The sequence below is a fragment of the Macaca nemestrina genome, chromosome 16 (genome assembly GCF_043159975.1).
Source record: "Macaca nemestrina isolate mMacNem1 chromosome 16, mMacNem.hap1, whole genome shotgun sequence".
NCBI classification, from domain to species: domain Eukaryota; kingdom Metazoa; phylum Chordata; class Mammalia; order Primates; family Cercopithecidae; genus Macaca; species Macaca nemestrina.
In genome coordinates, this window is record NC_092140.1 from 104,982,811 (window position 1) to 105,010,537 (window position 27,727).

Consider the following 27,727-nt stretch of genomic DNA (forward strand, 5'->3'; position numbering starts at 1 on the left):
CACCTGAGCCTGAGGAGGTCAAGGCTGCAGTGAGCCGTGATCACACCCCTGCACACTAGCTTGGGTGACAGAGTAAGACCTTGTCTCAAAAAAATAAAAAATTAGCCAGCCATGGTGGTGTGCACCTGTAGTCCCAGCTACTCTGGAGGCTGAGGTGGGAGGATCATCTAAGCCCAGGGAGGTCAAGGGTTGTGATCACAACACTGTCCTCCAGCCTGGATGACAGTATGAGACCTTGTCTCAAAAGTAAAATAACAAATAAAAAAATAAAAAACTAGCCAGGCATGGTGGCGCATGTCTATAGTCCCACCTACTCGAGAAGCTGAGTGGGAAGATGGCTTGAGCTAGGCTCAAGTTGAGGCTGCAGTGACCCATGATTGTGCCACAGTGTTCCAGTCTGGGCAACAGAGCAAGACTGTCTCAAAACAAAACTAACCAAACAAACCATGGAGCACGTGGAAGACAGTTAGGTGCTGGGCAAATGTTAATTGTTATATATTGTTTTCATATTGAGAAAAAATGTATGTTGTAGAAATCATCTGTGTTTTTAATGGGGAGTAGAGATATGGATCATACTAAGCAATTGATGATTGAAGCATTTATATTTGGGTTTAGAATTAAAGTATTACATATTTGTACTAACAACCACAGCTTCTGTGTACTTGGTCCTAATCTTTCCATCCTGATCCTTTTATCAGCTTCTTAGACTCTAGATGAGTTCAATGGGGAATGTGATTGGTAATCAGAAATATGAATAAAGAAAGTTCTAATTTACATAAGGGAAAATAGAAGGATTAATTTACTCTCTATTTTTTAAAACTAATTAGTGGGGAGGCTTATTGGAAATTCAAGTTCTTGGCTGGACATGGTAGCTTATGCCTGTAATCCCAATCCTTTGAAAGGCTGAGGTGAGCAGATCGCTTGAGCCCAGGAATTGAAGACCAGCCTGGGCAAAATGGTGAAACCCCATCTCTACAAAAAATGCAAAAGTTAGCCAGGCATCATGGCATGCCCCTGTAGTCCCAGCTACTTGGGAGGCTGAGGTGGGAGGATCACCTGAGCCCAGGGAGGTGAAGACTGCATTGAGCCATGATCATGCCACTGCACTCCAGCCTGGGCAATAGAGTGAGGCTGTATCTCAAAACAAAACAAAACAAAAATTAAGTTCTTGCTGTTTACTTCTGAATTATTCTTTTTTTCTTTCATTTTATTTTATCAGGATGATCCTCATACTAACTTAGTAACTGAAGCTATAAAAAATGATCACCTCAGGCAAATGGAACGTGAAAGGTAGTATTTTAAACTTAATAATGTAGTTATTAGTTACATTATTTAATTAATGTTTAGTATTAAGATACTTAATATTTGAAACTTAAAATAATTTAGTTTTAATTTTTATAAAATGGTTGAATGTGCATACTATTTCTTACAGAACTTGTTATATTCAATATATTTCTTGAATAGTGCTATTATTTCATTTTTGTACTTACTGGTTCTCTTTTCTCATTCAGAATAATCAGTGCTCGTGCTAATCTCAATTACTAAATCTCAGTTATTCTGTCAGTTGTTTCCCTCTGCATTTGGTACATTATTGGAGATTTGTTTATCTTACCTTTATTTCAAAAATGAAATGACGTCTTTATTTTTTTTATCCTGCCACACAATTAAGTATTAGCTCTCATAGACAAAATTCTATTTATTTTGTTTCTTCCTTCCTCTAATATGGTACTACAACCTGTTTCTACTTATAACACTTCTGACACCAAATGTGTGGTTTTTCTCACACCAACAACGAATTATCCAATTCCTTGGACACCAAGGGCTTAGTCCCACAATACTGCTCCCTGTTCCTAACTATAGATGCCAGTTGTAAGCCTGGGCCTCCTGAACTCCTGACTGACCTGCTATGAATGGAGGGCTCCCACTACGCGCTCCTCAGGGTCAGTAGTTTTCTAGAAGAGCTCACGAAACTCAGGAAAATACTTTATTTATACTTACCACTTTATTACAAAGGATACAACTCAGAGACAATCAAATGGAAGAGGTGTATAGGGCAGAATGTGGGGGAAGTAATGCAGAGCTTCTATGCACTCTCTGGGTGCACCAGCCTTCCAGCACCTCCATGTGTTCATCAACCTGGAAACTCTCTGAACTGTGTCATTTAGGGTTTTTATGGAGGTTTCATGATGTAGGTAGGCATGACTGGTTTTCATCATTGGCCATTGGTGATTGAACTCAGTCTGCAGCCTTTCTCCCTTCCCTGGAGATTGGGGGGTGGAATTAAAAGTACAACTGGGGTGGTGTCAGAAAAGGCGAAGTGGGGAGCTAAGACTTTAACCCCTAAAGGCTGTTCCATTCCTCTGATGTCAGTGGATGACATATGGGGAGCCTGGAATTCCATCCCTACCCAGCAGTACTGACGCACCCCCGAATCTTTTCTCCTTGGGTTGTGTCAGAGGAGGCTTAGTGGAGCGTCAGGGCTTTAACTGTCACCCAGTTGTAGCAAAGCCCTCCCATCATGATATTAGTAGGATGGACTATTTGGGAAGCAAGAACTCCCACCCTGCCCAACAGATACAGGGACCCCTTGCCTATTCTGGGTGTCAACAGAGGCCATGTGTCAGGGGCTGGATTTCCACCTTCACCTGGCAGTGGCAAGGTGGAGTGTCTCCTTCCTCTGCTGGAGATACACAGATGTCCAATACACACGTGAAAAGATGCTGAACTTCAGTAATTGGTAGGGAAATGCAGCTGAAAACGCAGTGAGATACTACTTCACACCTACTAGTATGCTGTAATAAGAAAGTAACAAGTATTGGCAAGAGTGTGGAGAAATTGGAACTCTTAAATGCTGATGGTGGGAGTATAAAATGGTGCTTTGTAAAACAGCCTAGAAGTGCCCCAGAAGGTTAAGCATAGACTTACCATATAACCCAGCAATTTTACTTCTAGATATTTACCCGAAAGTAATTAGAGTATATGTCCACATGACAACTTGTATACAGATTTTCATAGTGATATTATTCATAATATCAAAGATTAGAAATAATCCAAATGTGCAACAGTTAATGAATGTGTAAATAATATATGATCTGTCCATAATATGGAATGTTATTCAGCCGTAGAAAGGAATGAAGTACTGATACATGCTATTAGGTGGGTGCAAAAGTAATTGCGTTTTTTCCCATTGAATGCAATTACTTTGCACCAACCGATACAGTACAGATGAACCTTGAAAACATGATACATGAAAGAAGGCAGTCACAAAAAGACCACATGTTTTGTGATTCTGTTTATATGAAAGGTACAAATTAGGCAAATCTATAAAGACAGAAAGTAGATGAGTGGTTGCCAGGGGCTGGATAGGCACAGGGAAGTCTCTGCTAATGGACACTGTGTTTCTTTTTGGGATGATGAAAATGTTTCAAAAGCGATTGTGGTGCTTGTTGCACAAATCTGTGACTATACCTAAACCATTGCATTGTAGACTTTATATTGGGTGAGCTGTATGGTATATGAGTTATATCCCTATAAAGCTGTTTTTTAAAAATTCAGAAATATGTTTTTAAAATTACACGCCATGACCAAGTAGGATTAATTCCAAGGCTGCAAGTTTGCTTCATTATTTTTAAATCAACGTAATTCACCAACGTAATTCCTAACAAACTAAGGCAAAATCACGATTCAGTAATATTGAGAAAGCTCTCTCTTATTTCTTATGTTTTTATGATGAGTGAGTGTTGAATTTTGTCAAATGCTTTTTCTGTAACAGTTGACATATAACATGGATATTACTCAGCAACAAAAAGGAATGAACTATTGATACATGCAACAATTTGGATAGATTTGAAGGGAAGTATACTGTGCGAAAATAGCCAATTCCAGAAGATTATATATAATCTTATTCTTTATATATAACACTCAAAATCATAAAATTGTAGAACTGGAGATCAGATTAGTGGTTGTTAGGAGATGAAGAAGGGGTGGGAGTTGGAGGGAAACAAGGAATGGAAATATAGTGGAAATATTCTGTGTCTTGACTGTATCAACAGTAATCTTGTTGTGATATTTGAAAGATGTTACTGTTGGAGGAAACTGGGTAAAGGGTACATGGAATCTCCATTATTTTTTACAAATGCATGTGAATCTACAGTTGTCTCAAAGTTCAAAAGAAAGAATAACAAGATGAATGTTTAATGACTTGGAAAGATGATTTTGTTTGTTTGTTTGTTTTGAGATAGAGTCTCGCTCTGTCACCCAGGCTGGCGTGCAGTGGCCCAATCTTGGCTCACTGCAAGCTCCGCATCCCGGGTTCACGCCATTCTCCTGCCTCAGCCTCCGGAGTAGCTGGGACTACAGGCGCCTGCCAACACGCCTGGCTAATTTTTTGTATTGTTGGTAGAGACGGGATTTCACCATGCTAGCCAGGATGGTCTCGATATCATGACCTTGTGATCCACCTGCCTTGGCATCCCAAAGTGCTGGGATTACAAGCATGAGCCACTGTGCCACGCCTGGAAAGATTATTTCTGTATTAATACAGCATTGTATAAGGAACATGTTACAAAATAGTATATTACATTTTGAGTCCATTTTAAAAACCACTACTTATATATAAATTCGAGAAGAAATGACTAAGAGAACTTTTACCCACCACTATAAATTGTTACATCCACTTTGAAAAGCACTTGGGGATTTTCCAGTAACCTTGACGATACACATTTTATATATGTACACGTACATATACATATACACACATAGATACAGATACACATATATACATACAAAAGCAACAAGTAGTAATTCAGTTTTACTCTTTACCACACACAATTTCTTCAGTGGTAATTTCACTCTTTACTTTCCTGTCTGCAGTGTAGGCTATGTAAGTTCCACTGCAAGGCCTTGTGTTTCTCCAGTATCTTTTCAGTTTGTCAGATGACATCATAAAGTAGAAAAAGAAAAGAAATGAACACCGTTGACCCAGCAGGCAATCATGGCTTGCTAATCACGTTTCCTAGTCATGGTTTTAAACCTGAGTCGTAAATAGATTTCTATGGTAGCTGTCCATTGTTTAGTAGGCTTTTGTGGTATGTTAGTTTTGATAATGTTTACACTTAAATTTTAGGAAATCTAAACTATTTTATACTGTATCTCTAAATACAACTTTTTGGTTTATTTGATATAGGAAAGCCATGGCAGAAAAATACATTATGACATCTGCAAAACTCATTGCTCCTGTAATTGAAACATCTTTTGCTGCAGGTTATGATTGGTAAGAGAGAAAGTCTATAATACTGCATGGATATGGTTGTTTTCATAATTTATACTTTTAAATTTAAATTATCATTAGAAAAATGAATATAAATGTTGATTCATATTTATCAAGCAGATAATATATGTTAAGATTAATATAAGCTATTTTAAAGTTCCTAATAAGATATTTTTCTTATTACTCATGTTATTTTGTAAATAAAGTAGTTATATACCACATTTCAGTCAATAATGGACCACACATATAACAGTGGTCTGGTAACATAGGAAGCTGAAAAATTCCTATCACCTAGTGACATCGTAGCTGCCTCGAAGTTGTAGCACAATGCATTATTCACTTGTTTGTGGTGATGCTGATCTAAACAAACCTGTGCTGCCAGTTGTAGAAAAGTGTGAAGTAATAGCCTAGGCCTTCACATTCACTCAGAGTTTATTTTGTGACTCATCCAAAGCAACTTCCATTCCTGGAAGCTCCGTTCATGGTAAGTACCCTATACAAGCATGACATTTTAAAAATCTTTTATACCATATTTTAATTGTACCTTTTCTATGTTCAGATAGATTTAGATATACAAATACTTACCATTGTGTTATATTTGCTTATAGTATTCAATATGGTAACATGCTGTGGAGGGTTGTAGCCTAGGAGCAGTAGGCTATACTGTATAGCCTCAGTGTGTTGTAGGCCATGCCATATAGGTTTGTGTAAGTACACCCTATGATATTTCCACAATGACGAAATTGCCTGATGACACAGTTCTCAGAACATATCCCCATCATCAAGCGATGCCTTACTGTACAGTGAATCCATAAACCAGTAACATAATCGTTTATTATCAAGTATTATGTACTGTACATAGTTGTATGTGCTGTGCTTTCATAAGACTGACACAGTGCGGTAGGTTTGTTTACACCAACATCACCACAAATGTTGTGATGCTGTGTTACAGCACCTAGGATGTCATTTGGCAGTAGGAATTTTTCAGCACCATTATCTTATGGGACCACTGTTGTCTATGTGGTTGGTCCTGGACCAAAGCATTTTTTTTTTTTTTAGAGATGGAGTCTTGTTCTGTCGCCCAGGCTGGAGTGCAGTGGCACAATCTCCACTCACTGCAACCTCTGCCTCTTGGGTTCACGCCATTCTCCCGGCTCAGCCTCCCGAGTAGCTGGGACTACAGGCGCCCGCCACCATGCCCAGCTAATTTTTTGTATTTTTAGTAGAGACGAGGTTTCACCATGTTAGCCAGGATGGTCTCGATCTCCTGACCTCATGATCCGCCCGCCTCAGCCTCCCAAAGTGCTGGGATTCCAGGCATGAGCCACTGCCCCCGGCTGGATCAAAACTTTCTTACGTAGCATATGATTGTTGTTCATTGGAATTGCCCTGGTTACTTGTTAAAAGTGCAGATAATCTGGCTCCCTACATCTTTCTCTGTAGATCTGAGTCAGGGTTCTGAGGTCTGGAGTGAGTATCTGCATTTGTGTCAAGCCTCCCCAAGTGATTCTGATACCTACTATACTGTAACTCTTTACCGGTGTTATGACTGCATATTAGAATCAGGGAATTTTAAATAGTCCTAACACACAGGCTGCACCGTAGACTAGTTGAATCAGAATTTCTGGGTGTTGGGACGGAGGGATCAGTATTTATAAAGCCTCCTAGGGGGTTCTGTGATATAAATCCCACATACAGAACCATTGCTCTGTACTATGCAAATAGTTCTTGAATGCCACTGACTGAAGAACTCACTAAAAACAGATATTCGGTTGGTCTTAAATGGAATAGAGCATCTACATTTTTTTAATGCTGTCCAGGTAACTGTCATGTGTAATGGAAATTACACATAATCCCACAGTTGTACTGAAAAAACAGAAGAGAAAACTTAGTTCTGCATTTACTTGCAATTTTTACTATGAATTCTTCTGGCATTCTTACTGTGTTTCTGTTAACTTATTTGTATACGATTAAATTATTTTTAACCTTTTTTCTGGATTGTTTATGTTTGTTAAATATAAACATACAAAAAATTATCCAAAATGGTAACTCAGCTCAATGATACATCACAAAACAAACAAACGTTTAACCATTACATACCCTAATAAGTACAATTTAAAGAATAGAACATTGTTAGCAACTTGCAAAATGCCAATCCTAATCACTGGCTATCCAACTCGGAAGAGTGACTGATGTCCCTGAAGAGTGACTTTGATGATAATCACTTCCTTGCTTTTCTTCATACTTTAACCACCTAAGCAGGCATCCATAATTTAGTTTTGCCAGGTTTTAAAAGCATTATATAAATGGATCATACTGTACATATTCTTCTGCATATGACTTCTTTTACTCTGTGTTTGTGTTGTCCATGTCCTCGCATGTAGCTGTGGTTTGTTCATTTTCATTGCTATCTAGTAGTTCATGGTATTAATATGTAAAAATGTATCCATTTCAATGTGACTGGGCATTGTGATTTGCAGTTTGTACCTGTTGTAAATGCTCCTATCAATATTATGGTACAATTGTGCATGTCTCTTGGTGGGTGGTGCCTACATTTCTGTTAGATATATACCTATGAGTGAAATGGCTTGGTCCTAGGGTGTGTGTATGTTCAGCTTTGATACTGCTAAACATTTTTCCAAAGTTCCTATCCTTGTTTACACCCCCACCAAGAGTGCATCAAAATTCGAATAGTTTACAAATACTTGGTGTATTTTGTTTTTTTTCATTTTAGCCAGCCATACTGGTGGCATCTCATTGTAGTTTTAATTTGCCTTTCACTGACAGCTGATTTTATATGTTTATTTGCCATATGAATATTATTTTTTGAGAAGTGCCCATTCAAGACTTTTGCCCTTGTTTGTATTTCTTTGGTTAGTTCTTTTTGTGTTTTTTTAAGGCAACTTTTGCATAACTCAACTTCATGAAAATATTTTCCTATATGCTAGAGGTTTTACTTTTCACATTTAGATATAGGATCTATATGGAATTGATTTTTGTGTGTAGTATGAAGTAAGGTCAAGTTTTTTTTTCTTTTCTCTCTCTTTTCTTTTTTGTAATAGGGCTATCCAGTTAACCCAGCATCATTTATGGAAAATAGTTTACTTTTTCCACTGCACTGTAATGTCACCTTTGACATATACCAAGTGACTATACATTAGTCTGTTTGTAGACTCTTTATTCAATCCCTTTGGTCCATTTCTCTACTCTTGCAGTCAAACCACATTGCTTACATTTCTATATATAGTAACACTTGATATCTGGAGTGCTATGATCTGAATATTTGTGTTCCCCCAACATTCATATGTTGAAATCCTAACCCCCAAGGTGATAGTATTAGGAGGTCCTCCCTTTCTAGGTGATTAGGACATGAAGGTAGGACGCTTTATTTTTATTTTTATTTTTATTTTTTGAGACGGAGTCTTACTCTGTTGCCAGGCTGCAGTGCAGTGGCACGATCTCGGCTCACTGCAACCTCCACCTCCCGGATTCAAGCAATTCCCCTGCCTCAGCCTCCTGAGTAGCTGGGACTACAGGTGCACGCGACCATTCCTGGCTAGTTTTTTGTATTTTAATAGAGATGGGGTTTCACCATGTTAGCCAGGGTGGTCTCAATCTCCTGACCTCGTGATCCGCCTGCCTCAGCCTCCCAAAGTGCTGGGATTACAGGCATGAGCCACCGCACCCAGCTGGTAGGATACTTTTTGAATGGGATTAGTGCCCTTATGAAAGGAGACTCTGGAGAGCTAGCTAGCCCCTACTATTATGTGAGGACACAGCAAAAAGACAGCATTCTGTCAAATTAAATATATTCTATAAGTTCTGTAGAATTTTTCTCACCATGAGAGCATTTAAGATGGAAAAATATATGGAAACTCATCTGTTACAAATTGAAATTGTTACAATAGTTAATTCAAAAATGAGAATGTAGATATCAATCCAATTTTTACTTAAATTGATTAGAAATTAAAATAGACTAATGATAAATTGGATAAGAAAAGTAATTTAGAACTGAAGACTTCAGTAACTTAAAACCTGTGTTGGAGCAAATCAAGTGCTTACCTTTACAGAGTACTAGGGACCCTTTAAAAAATCTTTGAAAAGCCACATTTAAGAAAACCAACAGTATCAATATACTAAAACGAAATCAAGTAAACTTTTTTATGCTTTCCCTTATAGGTGCGTGGAAGTGGTGAAAGCTTCTCAATATGTAGAGCTAGCCAATGATCTGGAAATAAACAAAGCAGTCACATACTTGAGACAAAAGGACTATAACCAGGTAAGTTTTAAAAAACTTTTCAGATGGAATTCCATATCTTAATTGGTCAAGCAATAAAAACAGGGAAACTCCTTTCTGGAATAATGTTATCTTTGATTATTCTGAAGTTTAATATTTTTATTTCTATTTTATCGTAATTTTCATTAAAGTAGTTTTAAACTTTTATTAATTTTTGTCTGTTGTTTCTTTTTTTTTTTTTTTAGACAGAGTCTCGCTCTGTTGCCCAGGCTGGAGTGCAGTGGTGCGATCTCGGCTCACTGCAAGCTCCGCCTCCCGGGTTCACACCATTCTCCTGCCTCAGCCTCCCGAGTAGCTGGTACTACAGGCACCCGCTACCATGCCTGGCTAATTTTTTGTATTTTTAGTAGAGACGGGGTTTCACCGTGTTAGCCAGGATGGTCTTGATCTCCTGACCTCGTGATCCGCCCACCTGGGCCTCCCAAAGTGCTGGGATTACAGGCGTGAGCCACCGTGCCTGGCCGTTGTTTCTTAAAATGTAAATACTTTCTTTGTATAGCATGGTTGCTAAATTATAAACCATATTCTATTCCGGAGATTAACTTTCCCCTAGAGGTTTTCAAAGTGTTCCCCAAAGCATAAAGTTGTTAGGAACACTGATTATGCTAGGGAGCATGGGAAGCTGGGAGCCTGCCATCCTCACCAGAGCAGCTTCCTTATAGTCTGTTTTTTGTGTTTGGTTTCCTCATTGACACTGCATTGGGAATGGAAGGGTCCATACATGGCTGTATGGGGTTTTAGAACTCTGCAGATCTCTCACTGGCACTGCTGCTCCCTTGCTACCTTGTGTGGGGGTAGAGTGGGTGCTCCCCGTTCAGCAGTCTCTCAGTTAGGACAGAGCTGACACACAATCAGGAGGCTTAGACAGCTGTAAGAAAGAGGGATAACCAAAGAGAGTGAACAGAATGACTTAATGTCCTAGTCTGTAACACCAGTGGTTAGTGTCATTATATGCCAGCACCTAGAACACTCAGCTCTTCCCAGTTAGATCCAGAGAGCAAGGACCAGAGAAAGCTGCAGCGTCTTTCCCACATCCTCTCCCAAGCCTGTGCTTTCAGGTTGTCTTCCTATTTAGAGAACTTTTTGCTCTGGGAGACAACAGAAAGGACTAACAAAGGAAGTGGGGAGAATGCTATCTACTCAAAGAATATGAGAGTAGAAAAAAGCAACCCTAGTGTTCATGAAATACATATATATAATTAATGTAGTACTATGGGGTGGTTCCATTGCATATGTTAATTTACTGAGCTTAATTTTTTGAGCATTTACAAAACATTTGAAAAAGACTTTTCAAAGTATCCTGTCATTTGATCATCACATCCTTGGTCATGAAAAATGCCTCCAGTGACTCTCTAACGTTGTAATGCTTTTTATATGGAAGTGATGTGAATCAAATTGGTCTTTATTATCTTGCTAAAGTGCTATATGGACAAAAAAATTTTGTGTGTGACATGTACTGTTATAGATGACAAAATGGAGAAAACCATGTTTGCACAGTTTTCCTTTGACATTTTATTTTTAAATGATCTTTTTAGAAAGGGTTAAGAGGCCAGGCGTGGTGGCTCACACCTGTAATCTCAGCACTTTGGGAGGCCGAGGCAGGTGGATCACCTGAGGTCAAGAGTTTTGAGACCAGCCTAACCATTATGGTGAAACCCCGTCTCTACTGAAAATACAAAAATTAGCCAGGCCTGGTGGTGTGTGCATATAGTCCCAGCTACTCGGGAGGCTGAGACAGGAGAATTGCTTGAACCCAGGAGGTAGAAGTTGCAGTGAGCTGAGATCCCACCATTGCACAGAGCGAGACTTCATCTCAAAAAAAAAAAAAAAAAGGTTAAGAATGCATTATCATAGCTCATGTTTTAAAACTATGTTTATTAAGCAATAAACACTAATTTTTAAATGTTAAAACCTATTGAACTCAGATCTTACTATCTGTGCTTTCCTAGCTACTCTCGTTCAAAGTATCTTATGTTCCATTTGCATTTTCAAGTTTTTAATATCAATTGGTTTACTGATTTTTTTAAAATGCCATTTCTGCTTTCTTTTCATCATTGCTGCTTTCACTCTTTCTTTTGTTTGTATATTGTAAGTATTATGAGGTGGGTATAATACAATCTTAGTTTGAAAGAAATGTTATTAAGTGAAAAAGGATTGGGTTGATGTATCTCATAATAATCATTTGATGGCAACTACTTTATTTACAATTCAAAGTGAAAAAGAAAAATTTGTGTCTTCTGTGAGGATATAGTTCTGGAGTTAGCTCTAAATACTTTTTTTTTTTTTTTTTCCAAGAAAAAGATGCTGAAATCACAGAGTATGGGTCTTTTTGATAATGATGGTGTTTGTAGCCACTTTTGTAATTGAAAAAATAAACTCTGCCAAAAAGCCCAAAGTGGATGAAATGAAGCCATTGGCCTGGAGGCCAGTTCCGGTGTAGGGGCGGGCTCAGTGGAATGCTGAAGCCGGGAGCTAGATGGCATCAGCTGGGAAAGGAGACCAGGACAGACATAGATCCCTTTTCCTCGCTGTTTTCAGGGAAACAGACAGACAAGCTAACATTGTTTATTTTTATTTTTTGTTTTGCCATTTTGACTGCACTTTATCAGTTCCGTTTATAAATAAACTTAGAATATTCTTTTTTTTTTTTTTTTTTTTTTGAGACGGAGTCTCGCTCTGTCGCCCGGGCTGGAGTGCAGTGGCCGGATCTCAGCTCACTGCAAGCTCCGCCTCCCGGGTTTACGCCATTCTCCTGCCTCAGCCTCCCAATAGAATATTCTTTTAAAAACAAATATTTTATATAGATTTATGGACGTGTAGAGAACAGTTATGAAAACAGCCTATTTCAAAACAAAAACTTGAGCCAAAAAATACCCGAGTGTTCCTTTTATTAGAATAATTACGTAGCCTTTTTAGAATAGATCATAGTTTAGAAACGTATGATATGAAGTGTTTTTAGTTTGTCACGTGATATCCATTTAGGATGTTTTAAGTTGTAAATACCTTTGCCAAGTTTTTTAAGTAATAGTTTTGGATTGCACTGTTTTTTGGATTCATAATAACCATTTTGGGAGAAAATAGATTTTATGTTAAATATAGCCTTAAAGTATTGTTATTAATGAGTTACAAAGTAGTATATATCAAAATTTAAAAATTTAACACATTTCCTTGACTATAATGTAAATGGCCGCTTCTAAAAGGAATGATACAAAGGACTATAACACTCCTTTTTTAAAAAAAAATTGTTTTTATTGCTTGTTAGCATTCTTTTTGTTTTGTTTTGTGGATGTTGTAGAGAATAGCTTTCTTTTCCTGTACACTTTGGAGAGTTTAATGGGTATATGAGTTACACCTGTCCAAGTGCCTTATATTTTAAAGTAATATACCATTTATTGTGACACAGTCTAAAAGTGAAGATTAAACTATCTCAATTCTTATTTAAAGTGAAATGCAGCTTATAAAACTTAGAGATTCAAAATAGTGGTAGCTTTTATATTAATAGTTGTGGAGGTTGTATAAAGAATCAGTGAGGTAGTTTCTATAGGATAAGCAGTATTAGCAATTATTTTTTAGATAAATTTAAGGAACTTGTGGCAGTGTTATAAAATCTTTAAGCAAATGATAGAATCTTTTTTTTTTTGAGACGAGTCTCGCTCTGTCACCCGGGCTGGAGTGCGGTGGCCGGATCTCTGCTCACTGCAAGCTCCGCCTCCCGGGTTTACGCCATTCTCCGGCCTCAGCCTCCCGAGTAGCTGGGACTACAGGCGCCGCCACCTCGCCCGGCTAGTTTTTTGTATTTTTTTAGTAGAGACGGGGTTTCACTGTGTTAGCCAGGATGGTCTCGATCTCCTGACCTCGTGATCTGCCCGTCTCGGCCTCCCAAAGTGCTGGGATTACAGGCTTGAGCCACCGCCCCCGGCCAGAATCTTGAAAGTGAGGATACAATGTTTGGGTTTTTCTTTTCCAGTGTTTACTTTGTAGAATTATACACTGCTGACCTAGAAACTTCCATCAGTTTTCTTTGAAGTCATCAAAAACCCTTTAAAAGAATAATTTGCTTGGCAACTTTGTTGTGCAAATAATACAAATAAAAGGATAACAATTTACTCATATTCTAACCAAAGTATCTGAAATTGAGTGTTTTAAAATCTTCTGTCCTTCAAAAAAATTGAGTCAGTTTGCCTACTGGTACTTCATTTGAGGTCAAACACTGAACAGCCCACATCTCAGAATCTGTCAGACATTTGCAACAGCTATAGTTGACAACCATTATAAACGCTAACACAGTTACTTTTGCTTGTACACAGCTGCTTTCTAGGAGCAGGAGGCACCAAGAGTCAAGCATCCTCTAATCAGTAAATGTGTTTTAAGAGGAAGGAAGGAAGGAAGGAAGACCCAGTGCCTTTCTCTACCTTGTTTTTTCTTTCTGATATTCTGTAGCAATTTCTAGGTTGAATACTCATTCACCTTTCATGTAAAGTGTCTGAGCGTCCCACACATCTTATTTGGTTAGGATTGTCTCAGACCTGCCAGGCAGTTAAAAACATACTTTCATTTCTCATGATTTAAAAATGTAATTATATTTGGATCTACTTTAGATCACTTTTTGTAATACTTCCAGAATTATTTTCTGTTACTGGTTTTGAAAAATTCTGTGCGATTTTTCCTTCTTGGCCTTCTGAAACTCCAGTTACATTTCTGTTAGACCTTTTCATTATGCTCTCATAAGTCTCTTGTGTTCTTTTCTAGGAACTTTTTTTAGCCATCTATTTTGCCATGCTTCATTTAGTCTGAACATTTTCTGGGACCTTGGCCTTGAAGTCCTGGTTGCTTTGCTAGCTCGCTCTACAGTGCCTTCAAAAATATTTTTAGTATTTTCTATAATCTTTCTAGTTGTTCTCTGTCAAAGAATGGTCTTCTGTAGGCTGGTCAGTCATGGCCAGAAGCAGAAACCTCAGAATTATTTTGTAAAGATCAAATTTGATCACGTCTCTTAGGCAAAACCTTTCGGGGCCTCATTGCCCACCCCGTTATGCAGGATAAACACTCAGCTGCATCACATGACTCACAAGGCTCATTATTATTATTATTATCATCATATTTTTATTTTTTAGACAGAGTCTCACGCCTATGCCCAGTCTAGTCTCAAAATCCTGACCTCAAGCAGTTCTTCTGCCGCAGCCTCCCGAAGTGCTGAGATTATAGGATGAGCCACCATGCCCAAGCCGTCCAAGGTTCATTACTTACTACTGACCTTTCTTCCAGTTACCAGGCCTCTCTTCAGCTCTGTTGTCTTAATTATATTTTTAATTTCAGAATTTCCATTTTTTTCTTTTTTATAAATTCTAGTTCTCAAATGAAATTCTCTTCTTGTAATCTGTTTTCTTGAACATGTTAATCCACGCCTTTTGTGCCCTTCCCTGGTCGTACCCTTCAGGAACACTGATCTTTTCCCCAACCCTAAGCTTGAGTACTGTCGTATTACAATGGTAGTAACCTTCAGATATTCCATTTCTAGGCTGTAGAGATCTTAAAAATGTTGGAAAAAAAGGACAGTAGAGTGAAAAGTGCAGCTGCGACCAATCTCTCAGCCCTGTATTATATGGTAAGTTTTTTTTATTACTAAGAGTTAAATATATTAGTATATGATTAACTCTTTTTTGTATTGCTAATTTTGTATTGCTAAATTTCTGCCTGAGGATCATGCCTAAGGAGAAACCCCAAAGAATACTGGTGGAGAATGGTAAGTGGACTGAGGTGTATAGAGGATCTGATCATGACAAGTGCCAGGCCAGGGGCTGAGTTGGCAGACATGAGTGAGAAGGACCATCTCTGAAGGAGAAGGGAGGGAGAAAAATTGTAGTGGTAAGTATCACATCATAGATTATGGAACGTACAGCTGGAGGAGCTAGAGATGTGTTTCAACTCTTTTGTGTTAGTAACGAAAGTGACATCTTAGGTTAAAAGATTGATGTAAGGTTACAGAGTATCATCTCTAACAAGCTTTCATTGAGCATCTACTGGACGCCAATCATGGGAATACCGAAAGTCTAAAAGCTCCCTAAAGGGGCGCGTTCTTGTCTTTGGAACAAAGGAGGTAGACAAGGAAGGAAGGTTTAAAGTAGAGAACAATAAACTAACATAGATAATAAGTGCTTCAGAAATTCAGAGGAGGCAAAGAACATTCTAATTTAAGGCTTTCAGGAAAGATTTCATAGAGAGTTGGATCTTGCAGGTCAGAATATAGAAAGGGGCATTTGTAGGGAGACGGGGACTAAACAAAAGTACAGAGGCAAGAAAGTGCTGGGAGGGAAGTGTGTATAAGAGTCATTTCTTTTCACCAGAAAATACAGAATTTCTCCTAGGCTTTTTCTGAATATTGAAAATTGATTATAGGTAGGTGTGGTGCCTCAAGCCTACAATCCCAGCACTTTGGGAGGCTGAGGCATGTGGATCACTTGAGCCTAGGAGTTTGAGACCAGCCTGGGCAACACAATGCCTGTCTCTACAAAAAGTTCAAAAAATCAGCTGGGCATGGTGGTGCGTGCCTGTAGTCCCAGCTACTCGGAAGGCTGAGGTGGGAGGATCCACCTGAGCTGGGGAGGTCAAGGCTGTTGTGAGCCATGATTGTGCCATTGTACTCCTGTTTGGTGACAGATATCTTGTCTCAAAAAAATAAATAAATAAATAAATTGTAGATTTTCATATGTCACTTTGAGAACCTCTACGATTTTAAGGGCTGGAGGTTAGAAACAACTAAACTGTGTAATTTTTCAGTATCCTTTTCAATTCTGTCATTCTATGATTCTTAGAGGAAATGATCTGAGATTTAATTTTGTCCTGCGTGTAGAAGAAGCCTATAAGAGCTTTCCTTAGGAATAACTGTTGATGCTGAGGTGGCAGGGCCAGGAAGGGCCCAGATGAAGGCATGACAGCAACCCAGACCTCACCGTATACCTGGGCGGTAAACTATTAGAAGGCTACCACAGCTCCTTAACTCTGCCTTAGCCACTAGCTCTTGAATTTCCAGCGTCTTGGGTTTTGCTTAAGTTTTGCTCAGAATAATGGCATAGGAATGGGCTTAACAGATTACCAAGAACTGCCCTTATTGTAAGAATATTCCATTTGATCCAACCTCTTGTTTAAATTTACTTTCATGACCCAACTGAAATATGAAGGCTTCCTGACGCTCCTTGGCAGATATTCTCACCTCCCTTTGTGCTCCTAGAATATTTTGTTTGCACTTACAGCATTGTATTTTAATAGTTTATATGTGATTCTTCTCCATTAGCCCATCAGCTTCAGCTTTGTATTGTGCACAGTGCCTTGCTGATGACAGGTGCTTTTTTTTTTTTTTTTTTTTTTTTTTGAGACGGAGTCTTGCCCTGTTGCCCAGGCTGGAGTGCAGTGGCGCCATCTCGGCTCACTGCAAGCTCCGCCTCCTGGGTTCAGGCCATTCTCCTGCCTCAGCCTCCCCAGTAGCTGGGACTACAGGCACCCGCCACCACGCCCAGCTAATTTTTTTTTTTTTTTTTTTGTATTTTTAGTAGAGACAGGGTTTCACCATGTTAGCCGGGATGGTCTCGATCTCCTGACCTCGTGATCCGCCCGTCTCGGCCTCCCAAAGTGCTGGGATTACAGGCGTGAGCCACCGTGCCCGGCCGACAGGTGCTTATTAAACATTTCTTTACTAACAAATGAGAAAAAAAGTCATGGTATTTTATTAAACCATGTTTCCAGTCCCTCTTAGAGCTTCTGATCTGTGCACCATTGAGAAGCACTGCTGTGCTGAACTGCTGTTGCTAGTGGAAAGGTATCATATCCCTCATATATGTAAAGATGAAGAAAGAGATCCAAACCCCTGGTTGAAGAATGACTCCAGTGCTTCAGTCTGCTGGTAGGACAGTGGTACCAGTTAGTTACATGTCTGGACGGGGGTGCTGATTGGGGGAAAAGATGTTGAGTTTCTTTTTAAATATATTTAAACATTTTTTGTAATGATGGAAACAAGTAGACAGGAGGGGTGTTAATCTGTTCTCATACTGCTATGAAGAAATACTCGAGACTGGGTAATTTATAAAAGAAAGAGGTTTAATTGACTCACATTTTTGTATGGCTAGGGAAACCTCAGGAAACTTACAATCATAGCAGAAGGTGAAGGAGAAGCAAGCACCTTCTTCACAAGGAGGCAGGAAAAGAGAGAGGGTGGGCCTTTGTACCCCCACACCAGCCAGCCGTTGGATGTGGCCTGCCTCCCAAAAAAGGGTCATCTCTAGGAAGGGGGACAAGGTGCCTCTGTCTTCCACTCAGTTTCCAGAGAGGGCTGCCTGCTGAGGCTGGTGGCCAGTAGCACTTCCAGCAGCTCTGACAGGCAAGTCCACGGGGTGAAGCATGGTGTCTATCATGGCCATTAAATTTTGAATTTAGAAAATCACTAATGAATTTTTGACCCAATTTGTCACCAGATCTTTACCAAGTTTGACGACTGTGCAGGAGGAGACCAATAGAAAATTTAAAGAAGCAAAGAGAATTGTTAGATTTAATCAACCATTCTGAAGAAAATGGTTGTAATCAAGAATGTTTTGAGGCCAAGTGATGAGTCTCCTATGTAGTTTTTTTTTTTTTTTTTTTTTTTTTTTTTTTTTTTTTTTTTTGAGACGGAGTCTCGCTCTGTAGCCCAGGCTGGAGTGCAGTGGCCGGATCTCAGCTCACTGCAAGCTCCGCCTCCCGGGTTCACGCCGTTCTCTGGCCTCAGCTTCCCGAGTAGCTGGGACTACCGGCGCCCGCCACCTCGCCCGGCTAGTTTTTTGTATTTCTTAGTAGAGACGGGGTTTCACCGTGTTAGCCAGGATGGTCTCGATCTCCTGACCTCGTGATCCGCCCGCCTCGGCCTCCCAAAGTGCTGGGATTACAGGCTTGAGCCACCGTGCCCGGCCTGTAGTTTTATATATGATATGTAGTTGAAAGTATATTGTTGGTATCTGGCATATAGTTGTATCTATTTTCTCTTGCTGTGTAATGAACTGCCCCAAACCGTAGTGGCTTGAAATCACCAGGTATTTGCTTACATTCTACCCAGTGAGCTGGGTTCACCTGGATGCTTCTTTCACTGGGCTTGCCTGGCCTTACTCATGCAGCTGCCATCCTCTGAGGCATAACTGAGACTGGATGTTCCAAATTCCTACCTTATGCCTGTCACTTAGCTGAACTGTTGGCCAGGGCAACTCAGTCTTCCCTCAGAGCATCCCCAGCAGGGGATCAGCCTTCTCAGGTGGGACTGGGTTCAATGAGAGCAAACCCCAGTACACAGGTGTGTATTAGCACATTGAGTTTGTTATTATTTTATTGAACAAAACAAACATGAGAGAGAATCATACCTGAATGAGTCATACATGAATCCTGGGAGGTGTGATCCACTGAAGTCATTATTGTAACAATCTACCACTGCCTGCACTCAGACCCCAGTTACTCATAGCCCTCCCAAGACTCTCAGAGTCTCATTCCACCACAGCATCAGGTTCAAAGGCCAGGATCTACATCAGGTCTGAATAGAAATGGGGCTTTCCAGCTGGGTTTGGTGGCTCATGCCTGTAATCCCAGCACTTTGGGAGGCCGAGGCAGGTGGATCACTTGAGGCCAGGAGTTTGAGCCTGACCAACATAGTGAAACCTCATCTCTACTAAACACGGTGAAACCCTGTCTCTACCAAAAATATAAAAAATTAGCCAGGCATGGTGGTGCATGCTTGTAGTCCCAGCTACTCGGGAGCCTGAGGCATGAGAATTGCTTGAACCTGAAGGGCAGAGGTCGCGGTGAGCCAAGATTGTGCCACTGCATTCCAGCCTGGGCGACAGAACGAGACTCCATCTCAAACAAACAAAAAAAAACAAGAAATGGAGCTTTCTCAGGCACAATTTCTTCTTGATCCAAAGATTTCTGAATGAAAAGACATGACACTCATCCCCTGTAAGACACTCATCCCCAAAGGGGAGGGATGGAGGCACATCACAGTCACTTTCTTTAATGATTCTGAAACCTAGCAAAGCAGGTGTGGCCAGTGCTCCCTAGTCTGAGAAAAAGGAATATTCCTTGATTAGGGCCCAGCTCTGCTCCCTCGAAGTGGCCCCCTAATTCTTTTTCCTCTATGACTCTTGGCTCTGCCTTCTGAGAGCATCTTCCTTTTGTATAAGAAATAGCCTATGTTTCAGGAACAGAAAACCAAACACTGCATGTTCTCACTCATAAGCGAGAGTTGAACAGTGAGAACACATGGACACAGGGAGGGGAGCATCACACACTGGGGCCTGTCGGGGAGTGGAAGGCAAGGGAGAGCATTAGGACCAATACCTAATGCATGTGGGGATTAAAACCTAGATGACAGGTTGATGGGTGCAGCAAACCACCATGGCACATGTATACCTATGTAACAAACCACATTCTGCACATGTATCCCATAACTTAAAGTAAAATTTAAAAAAAAAAAAGAAAAGAAATAGGCTGTGTTTGCAGCTGATTAACTTTCTCAGTTTGTGTTCTGCCCTGAGACATTTGGGACACAGAGAGCTTTTTTCATTTTGGACTCTATCTGTCCCTTTAATCCAAACTAGCAACAGTCAGTACAACTCGCCTAAAAACTTGGAGGGTTTTCTCTAAGTCTTGTTAGGATTTCCCACATGTCTCAACAGCTGCATCCATAATTCTTTTCGGGACAGACCCCTTTCCACTAGGTGTATAGGCTGCTGTGGAACGGAGCCTTGAAGTGTCTTAGAAGCCCGTTTCACTACCTGGGAGAGAAGGTCTGCTAGGTATGACCTTAAATCTTTGTGAGATGTTTACGAAAGGTATTACAGCCATACCTTTGAATTGTTCCCTAACCTGCCACCAGGTCCTACTTTGAGAATCTTGTGCCACCACAAGAAACTGGAGACATGAAATAATTTTATATTCTACCTTAACAAGTCATAGTTCTTCTATATTTTCTCTAAATTCTACCTGCAAACTGAACAGTTCTCTCCTTAGCTCATTTTTTATCTTCCTATACCTGATCAATTGTATACCCAGTTAAAATAAGTTCATTGGCCCTTCAGCATCCTACCTAGAAACCCCCTTGGCCACACGGGCATATTTATCAGGTACACTTCCTGTCCTCTAACCCGCTCTGTAGGTGCCACTTGTGTCAGTGCTTCACGGTGACAGTGTGGCTTGCTCTTTATCCAGCCTCTGATGATGCCTTCTGCCTTTGCAGGCTCACTCATGCTCCACCATCTCTCCAGTCCCCAACATAGCCCCTCACAGCTTTTCTCAGTTTTGCCTGCTGCATAGTCCAAAAGACAACGTTACATGTTTTTATAACAGCAGCACCCCACTTGTAGGTACCAATTTTTGTTTCAGAGTTCAATCAGAGTTTACACAAAAACTTGCACGTGAATGTTCATGGCAGGGTTATTTGTACTAACCATAAAGGAGCCTGGAAGCAACCCAAGTGTCCATCAGCAATGAATGGATAAAGGACATGTGGCCTATCCACACAGTGGGACGTTAATATTCAGACTTTACAAGGACTGCAGCACAGATGTATGCTAAAACATGGACAGACCTTAAAAATATTATGCTAAGTGAAAGAAGTCAGACGCAAAAGACTGCATATTTTATGATTCTATTTATATTTGGTGTCCAGAATAGGCATGGAGACAGAAAACAGATTAGTGGTTGCCAGGGGCTGGGGGCAGAGGAGAATGGGGAGTGACTACTAATGGGTACAGGGTTTCTTTTGAGGGTGGAAGTAGATATTGACAGTGGTTGCACAACTTTGTGAACCTACTAAATGCCACAGAATTCTACATTTTAAAGGGGTCAGGTTTATTATATATAAGCTATATCTAAACTTTTTACAAAGTTTAACCAGGGATGGTCACTGTGAGTGACATGGGAGAAGGGGCATGGCAATTTAATGTTACACAGTTGTGAAGGAGCCTGGTGGTGACGATGTAGTAGGGGAGCTGGAGATCTGAGGAGGAATCGCCATCAGTCAGTGAGTGGCCGCACTTACCCAGCTGCCACAGTAGAACCCAGAGGGCCTTCATGGGGAGTTCTGTGGGAAGCAGATACCTCTGTGCAGCTGCCTCCTCTGGGGGCCACAGCCAAACCCTGTCATGGAGCAGGGACGGCATAGTCAGGAAGAAGAGCTGCCCATGGAGTGGAGTGAGTGAGGAGAAGCTGGTACCCATGGACACTTCTGCATCAGTCCTGCATCTGATGACAAGAAAAAGCCTTTCAGAGACTAAAGGCCACTGCTTCAGGTCTGCATTCCAGATGTCACACAAGTTCCTCTTTTGGCCAAGTCTAGACAAGAGCCTAGTAGTGAAGGAGCTTCTTAGAAATGTAGTTCCTGGGTTAACCAAGCTGACCTGGCACAGATGGTCATGATGTTTAAGAACAGAGAGGTTCCTGTAGCTCACGTGAATGATGGCAAGGCCCTGACAGAGAATTTGGCATGGAGACAGGAAAAAACAATGGATTGCTACAAGTGCAGAGGCCTAGTAGGTGACACAGCCAGTGTGCTAGGAGCAGGAAGGGTAGTGCTTTTGTGACAGCTATTTCAGGGCTTCAGTGGGAGGGGGAGCGCTGCAGCAAATGGTGACATGGAATTTGGGCGTTGAGCATGGAACCACCTACATATAAATAGTGTTGTTATTCTAACAATGAGACTGTGGAGAAGTCAATCACAAGAAGCTTGGGTGGTTGAGCTTGATGAGTAAAACTCTTATGTAGAATCAGACTATCAAGACCAAGATATGTAAAATATTTTTGTTCATTATATTTGTAATCTCAGAAAGTCTTTATTATGTCTGTAATCTCAGAACAGTCAGAAAAAGTATTTCATGAAATTCAAATAATTTGTATATGTATTTTACTTAGGGAAAGGATTTTGCACAAGCCAGCAGCTATGCAGATATAGCTGTGAACTCTGATAGATACAATCCAGCAGCTCTTACTAATAAAGGGAATACAGTTTTTGCAAATGGTGATTATGAGAAGGCCGCTGAATTCTATAAAGAGGCTCTAAGAAATGATTCTTCTTGTACTGAAGCGCTTTATAATATTGGTAAGTGAAACAAGGTGAAATTGCTTTTTAAATTATTTATTTTTTGCTTTGTATTTGTTTTTGTTTTGTTTTGCTTAAAGAGCTCAAACACATTAGGAGGAGGAGTTGACTTCCTTCTAACAGAAAATTGAAGACTACAGCCTCTCAGATTATAGTTTATTTTAAATGGAATTAATGATTCAGAAGCTATGCACTGCAAAATTTGGATCAGGCTTGCTATACTGCCCTCTAAAAAGGCTTTTCCATCACAGTGTATAATCCTAATTTCCCAAATTTCTGCTAATACTGGATATTATCATTCTTTTTAACTTTTGCCAAGCTGATAGATGGGAAAAAAATCCCGTTTGCTTACTTTTTAATTATGAACAATTTCAAACATACATAAAAGTATACACAAGAAATAAGTACCCGTGTACCTATCACCCCAGTTTAACACATTTTCACATTTTGCCATCTTTACTTCAGATTTGTTTTTAATAAGCCAAATATTACAAGCCATGGAGTCTTACCACCATCACATTCTCTTCCCCGCCTTTCAGAGGTTGCCTGAAGTGGAGCATCATCACCCCGGGCATGAATTTGCAGTTTTGCAAACGCCTGTCCGTACAGTACTGGGTCTTGTCTCTTGGATTGTTAATAACGTTTCCCTGCCTAGGTATTTTTTGCTTTCTTTGGTTTGCTTATTTTATTCTCCTTTCTATGTTATGTCAGGAGTTTATGGCTAAAAACTGAGTGGAATCTCTAGGTCTATGAAGGAGATTGATGGGTTGGTACTTTGCTGTAGGGCATCTGTCTGGTCTGGTCTGTTTAGTTGGAGACCTGCCCATAAGTCAATTGTATCTTTCCTCCCAGAAAAGACTCTTTAATCTCCTGCCTGAAGGAGGAGGGAAGGCCTACTGCCAACCTTGAAGTATAGGGGAGGTGAGAAGGAATTAGCCATGGGAGAGCCTGATTGAGAATGTATGTTTCAAGTCACTGAAGGAAGGGAGGCTATGACCACTTGGGTATCTGGGAAGAGAGCATTGAAGAGAGGCACAAGGGTCTTCATGCAGGAGCTTGCTTCCTAGATATATCCTTATTTATTTGTTTTGTAACTATTAAATATTTCTCCTTTCTCCATTGCTTAGATTTTTAACTTTGTTTCTACTTTCTTCTATGGAAGAATTGTTTTATTATCATGATCTCAGCTCACTGCAACCTCCACCTTCCAGATTCAAGTGATTCTCCCGCTGTAGCCGTCCAAGTAGCTGGAACCACAGGCATGCTCCACTATGCCAGTCTAATTTTTTGCATTTTTAGTAGAGACAGGGTTTCACTGTGTTGGCCAGGCTGGTCTCGAACTCCTGACCTCAAGTGATCCACCTGCCTCAGCCTCCCAAAGTGATGGGATTACAGGCGTGAGCCACCACGCCTGGCCAAATTTGTCTTTTAAAAAAATTGTGTTTATTGCTTTATTCGTTTGTTTATTGCTTTATGAAGCCCTTCTTACCTTCAGATTATAAATCATTTTTCTATATTTTCTTTTCATACTCTTCTTATAGCTTTGTTTTTTCTGTTGAGTTTCAAAATTTTGAGTTCATTTTTTATGAAATAAGAATCTACATTTAAAAAAATTAATGGCCAGGTGCAGTGGCTCATGCATGTAAATCCCAGCACTTTGGGAGGCTGAGGCGGGCGGATCACAAGGTCAGGAGATGGAGACCATCCTGACTAACACAGTGAAACCCCAATCTCTACTAAAAATAGAAAAAATTAGCCAGGCGTGGTTGCAGGCACCTATAGTCCCAGCTACTCGGGAGACTGAGGCAGGAGAATGGCGTGAACCCGGGAGGCAGATTTTGCAGTGAGCCGAGATCACGCCACTGCACTCCAGTCTGGGCGAAAGAGCAAGACTCTGCCCCCCCAACACACACAAAAAATAATAATAATGTATAGTCGGTTGTTCTGGCACCACTTATTACTAGCATTTTCCTCCCCACTGATTATGTCTTTAAACTCTATAATTGAGTGCATGTCTGAACTATTTGTTCTGTTCTATTGGTCTGTCTATTCCTGCCCCCCACTACACTTTTAAAATCACTGAAGCTTTGTAGCATCTTTTGGTGTCTGCCAGTGGAGAATCCCCACCCTAACATTATTCTTTAAAAACATTCTCAGTTGGCTGGGTGTGGTGACTCATACCTGTAATCCCAGCACTTTGGGAGGCTGAGGCAGGTGGATCTCTTGAGGCTAGGAGTTCCAGACCAGCCTGAGCAACATGGCAAAATCCTGTCTCTACTAAAAATACAAAAAATTAACTGGGCATAGTAGCACACGCATATAATCCCAGCTACTTGAGAGGCTGAGGTAGGAGAATCACCTGAGCCTGGGAGGTCGAGGCTGCTGTGAGCCATGTTTGCGCCACTACACTCCAGCACGGGCAGCAGGAGCGAGACCCTGTATCAAAAAACAAAAACCTCAGTTCATCTTCATTTTCTCTTTTGGATAAATATTTACATATATTTTGAGATTTATTCTGTTAACGTTAAATAAATTAATACCAATAATGACGCTTATAGGTTTTCTTTTTTTTCTTTTTCGTTTTTTTAAGGCCTTACCTATGAGAAACTAAATCGGCTGGATGAGGCTTTGGACTGTTTCCTGAAACTTCATGCAATCCTACGAAACAGTGCCGAAGTTCTTTACCAGATAGCAAATATGTATCTTATTTGAAAAACTTAGGGACAGTTATTAATTCTCTCAATTGGTGACTGAAGATCAATTATTAAATAAGTTTAATGAAGTAATTGAGGATAATATTTGAAGTAAGTGATGAGGATAATCTAACTAGCAGATCATCATGTGATAAAAAAATCATTTGAGTAATGCTATTTTAAAATGTTATTTGCATTGAAAGAGGAATTAATGGTTAAAACTATTATTTATTAAATTTTGAAAATAACTGAAGTAATTATGACATTTTGGGTACATATAAACCATTCATTGAAAGTCAGTTTGGTGCTTTAGAACATTGTATTAATTCTGAAGCTTGTAGGGTATCATTGAAGCACTAACTTACTAAATAAAATACTGTTTATTACTGATTCGTACTATTGATTGAGTTTGGATAATTTTTCTTATTTTTTTAACTGACCTGTAGCTATAATGAGGTGTCCAAAGACTGTTACCCTCTAAAATTATGTAATTCTTCATATGAACTCACTCATTCATTCTGTTCATTTAATAGTCATTTATTGAATGTATACTATGTGTATCAGTATTATGTTTCAAACTCAGGGGAATGTAGAACTACAAAATGTTGCCCTCATATCAGTTTCTTCCACAACACGTAGCTTTTTAAATAAGCCCTGCTCTTGGTTAAAAAAGCAGAAATGTGTTAATGTTTTTAATGCTTTTCATGCTATTTGAAAAGCACTTTAATTTCTCTCCTTATTTTAGTAAGCTTTGGCCACAATGTTGGGAAGCGTTAAACATCTTAGGTAGGTTTTCAGGTTACTGTTATCTTGATTTAAATTTTATACAGATATGTGTAGAAAATTTTATATGTCGTAAGGTGTACCATTAATAATTTTAAGTACCATCTGCTGTACTTTTGATAAAGAATTTTATTTAAACATTTTAGTTTTAAGCCAGGCACAGTGGCTTATACCTGTAATCCCAGCGCTTTGGGAGGCCGAGGCAGGCGAATCATTTGAGGTCAGGAGTTCGAGACCAGCCTGGCCATCATGGTGAAACCCCATCTCTACTATAAATACAAAAATTAGCCAGGTGTTGTGGCAGGCACGTGTAATCCCAGTTACTCCCAAGACTGAGGCAGGGGAATCACTTGAACCTGGGAGGCAGAGGTTGCAGTGAGCCAAGATAGTGCCATGGCACTCTAGCCTGGGTGCAGAGCTAGACTGTCTAAAAAAAACAAAAAAAAATTAGTTTTAGATCAGATAGCATCATAGTTACTCCTGTTAGTCTTTTTGTTCATTTAATTTCTCTGAAACTGCCAGTGTCATTATCTTTTACTACCCAATTCATGATCAGCTAGGATCAAGTCAAGCAATTGACATATTTGAGACTGTTTGAGTACATTTCCATTTTTTTTTTCTTGTGGTATCACACTTGTCATCATTAAAAACAGTAGATTTTTCTGGTGTCACCCTTGTCACCATTGAAAACAGTGCTTCTTTTCCATAAACTTTGGATTGGAATATCTTCATTTCACTGAAATACCTAATATGTATAAAATAAATAGTAATTAATCAAAAAGTATTGGTATGAATAAATTATTTGTATATACACAGAAGACTTAGTAGGTACTAAAGAAAGTTACAAAAAAAAAAAAACAAAACCCACTATCCTTGGGTTTATAATCTAATTAGGGAAAACTCACAGGAAAAACACATGAAAGTAATTCCCTTAATATGCTGAACATGTTAAGAGAGAGAGAATAACTGGATGCAACATTCAGGACGTTTTTATTAAGGACAATTTTTGGACAATACTTTGAATAATTCTACCAGAAATTTGGGAGTTGATCTTAGTGGATAGTAATGAAGGAAAAGGGAAAGCAGGCTATCCATAGGGAGCGAGAATGTTACCTCCACAGTACTGCTGCATTCCATCTCCACCCCTGAGAAATCCAGAGGAAACAGTACACAATAGCACATTACTGTAGGCTAAGAAATATTGTTACTGTAATGTTTTTTAAGTTTGTTTATTGATAAATGAATTTAGAAAACATGTTTTCCTTAACTGACATTGCCTAAGATATGAATTAATGGAAAATCCCAGTCAAGCTATTGAATGGCTAATGCAGGTGGTCAGTGTCGTTCCAACCGATCCTCAAGTTTTATCTAAACTGGGAGAATTATATGATCATGAAGGAGATAAATCTCAAGCATTTCAATATTACTATGAGGTAGGTGTGTTATCTTAATTTCCTTCTGTGTTTTAGCATTTTATGAATTGTTATAAAGGCAGCAAGACTTTGAAATTTTAGAAGATCTTCCCAGTTTTAAAATGATTTATTTAAAATAAAGCATTCTTGGAAAATGAAGTTTTTGTT

The 27,727-nt window shown here is 39.6% G+C and overlaps 2 protein-coding genes across 7 annotated transcripts in view; one reads left to right on the forward strand and one right to left on the reverse strand.

Moving 5' to 3' along the window:
* LOC105490297 (intraflagellar transport 88) overlaps nucleotides 1-27,727 on the forward strand; it is a 123,444-nt gene that overhangs the window by 40,747 nt on the left and 54,970 nt on the right. For all 6 annotated transcript variants that reach the window (XM_071081676.1, XM_071081680.1, XM_071081679.1 and 3 more), the window contains 7 exons: nucleotides 1,220-1,290; nucleotides 5,186-5,272; nucleotides 9,449-9,548; nucleotides 15,085-15,171; nucleotides 22,485-22,671; nucleotides 25,262-25,370; nucleotides 27,430-27,580. In XM_071081676.1, the coding sequence (XP_070937777.1) occupies nucleotides 1,220-1,290; nucleotides 5,186-5,272; nucleotides 9,449-9,548; nucleotides 15,085-15,171; nucleotides 22,485-22,671; nucleotides 25,262-25,370; nucleotides 27,430-27,580 (792 nt within the window). The remainder of the gene's footprint in view (nucleotides 1-1,219; nucleotides 1,291-5,185; nucleotides 5,273-9,448; nucleotides 9,549-15,084; nucleotides 15,172-22,484; nucleotides 22,672-25,261; nucleotides 25,371-27,429; nucleotides 27,581-27,727) is intronic.
* Nucleotides 19,314-27,727, reverse strand: part of LOC105490300 (EEF1A lysine methyltransferase 1) — a 146,983-nt gene continuing 138,569 nt past the window's right edge. The window contains exon 7 of the mRNA XM_071081684.1: nucleotides 19,314-21,818. The gene's annotated coding sequence lies outside the window, so the exon portion shown is untranslated. The remainder of the gene's footprint in view (nucleotides 21,819-27,727) is intronic.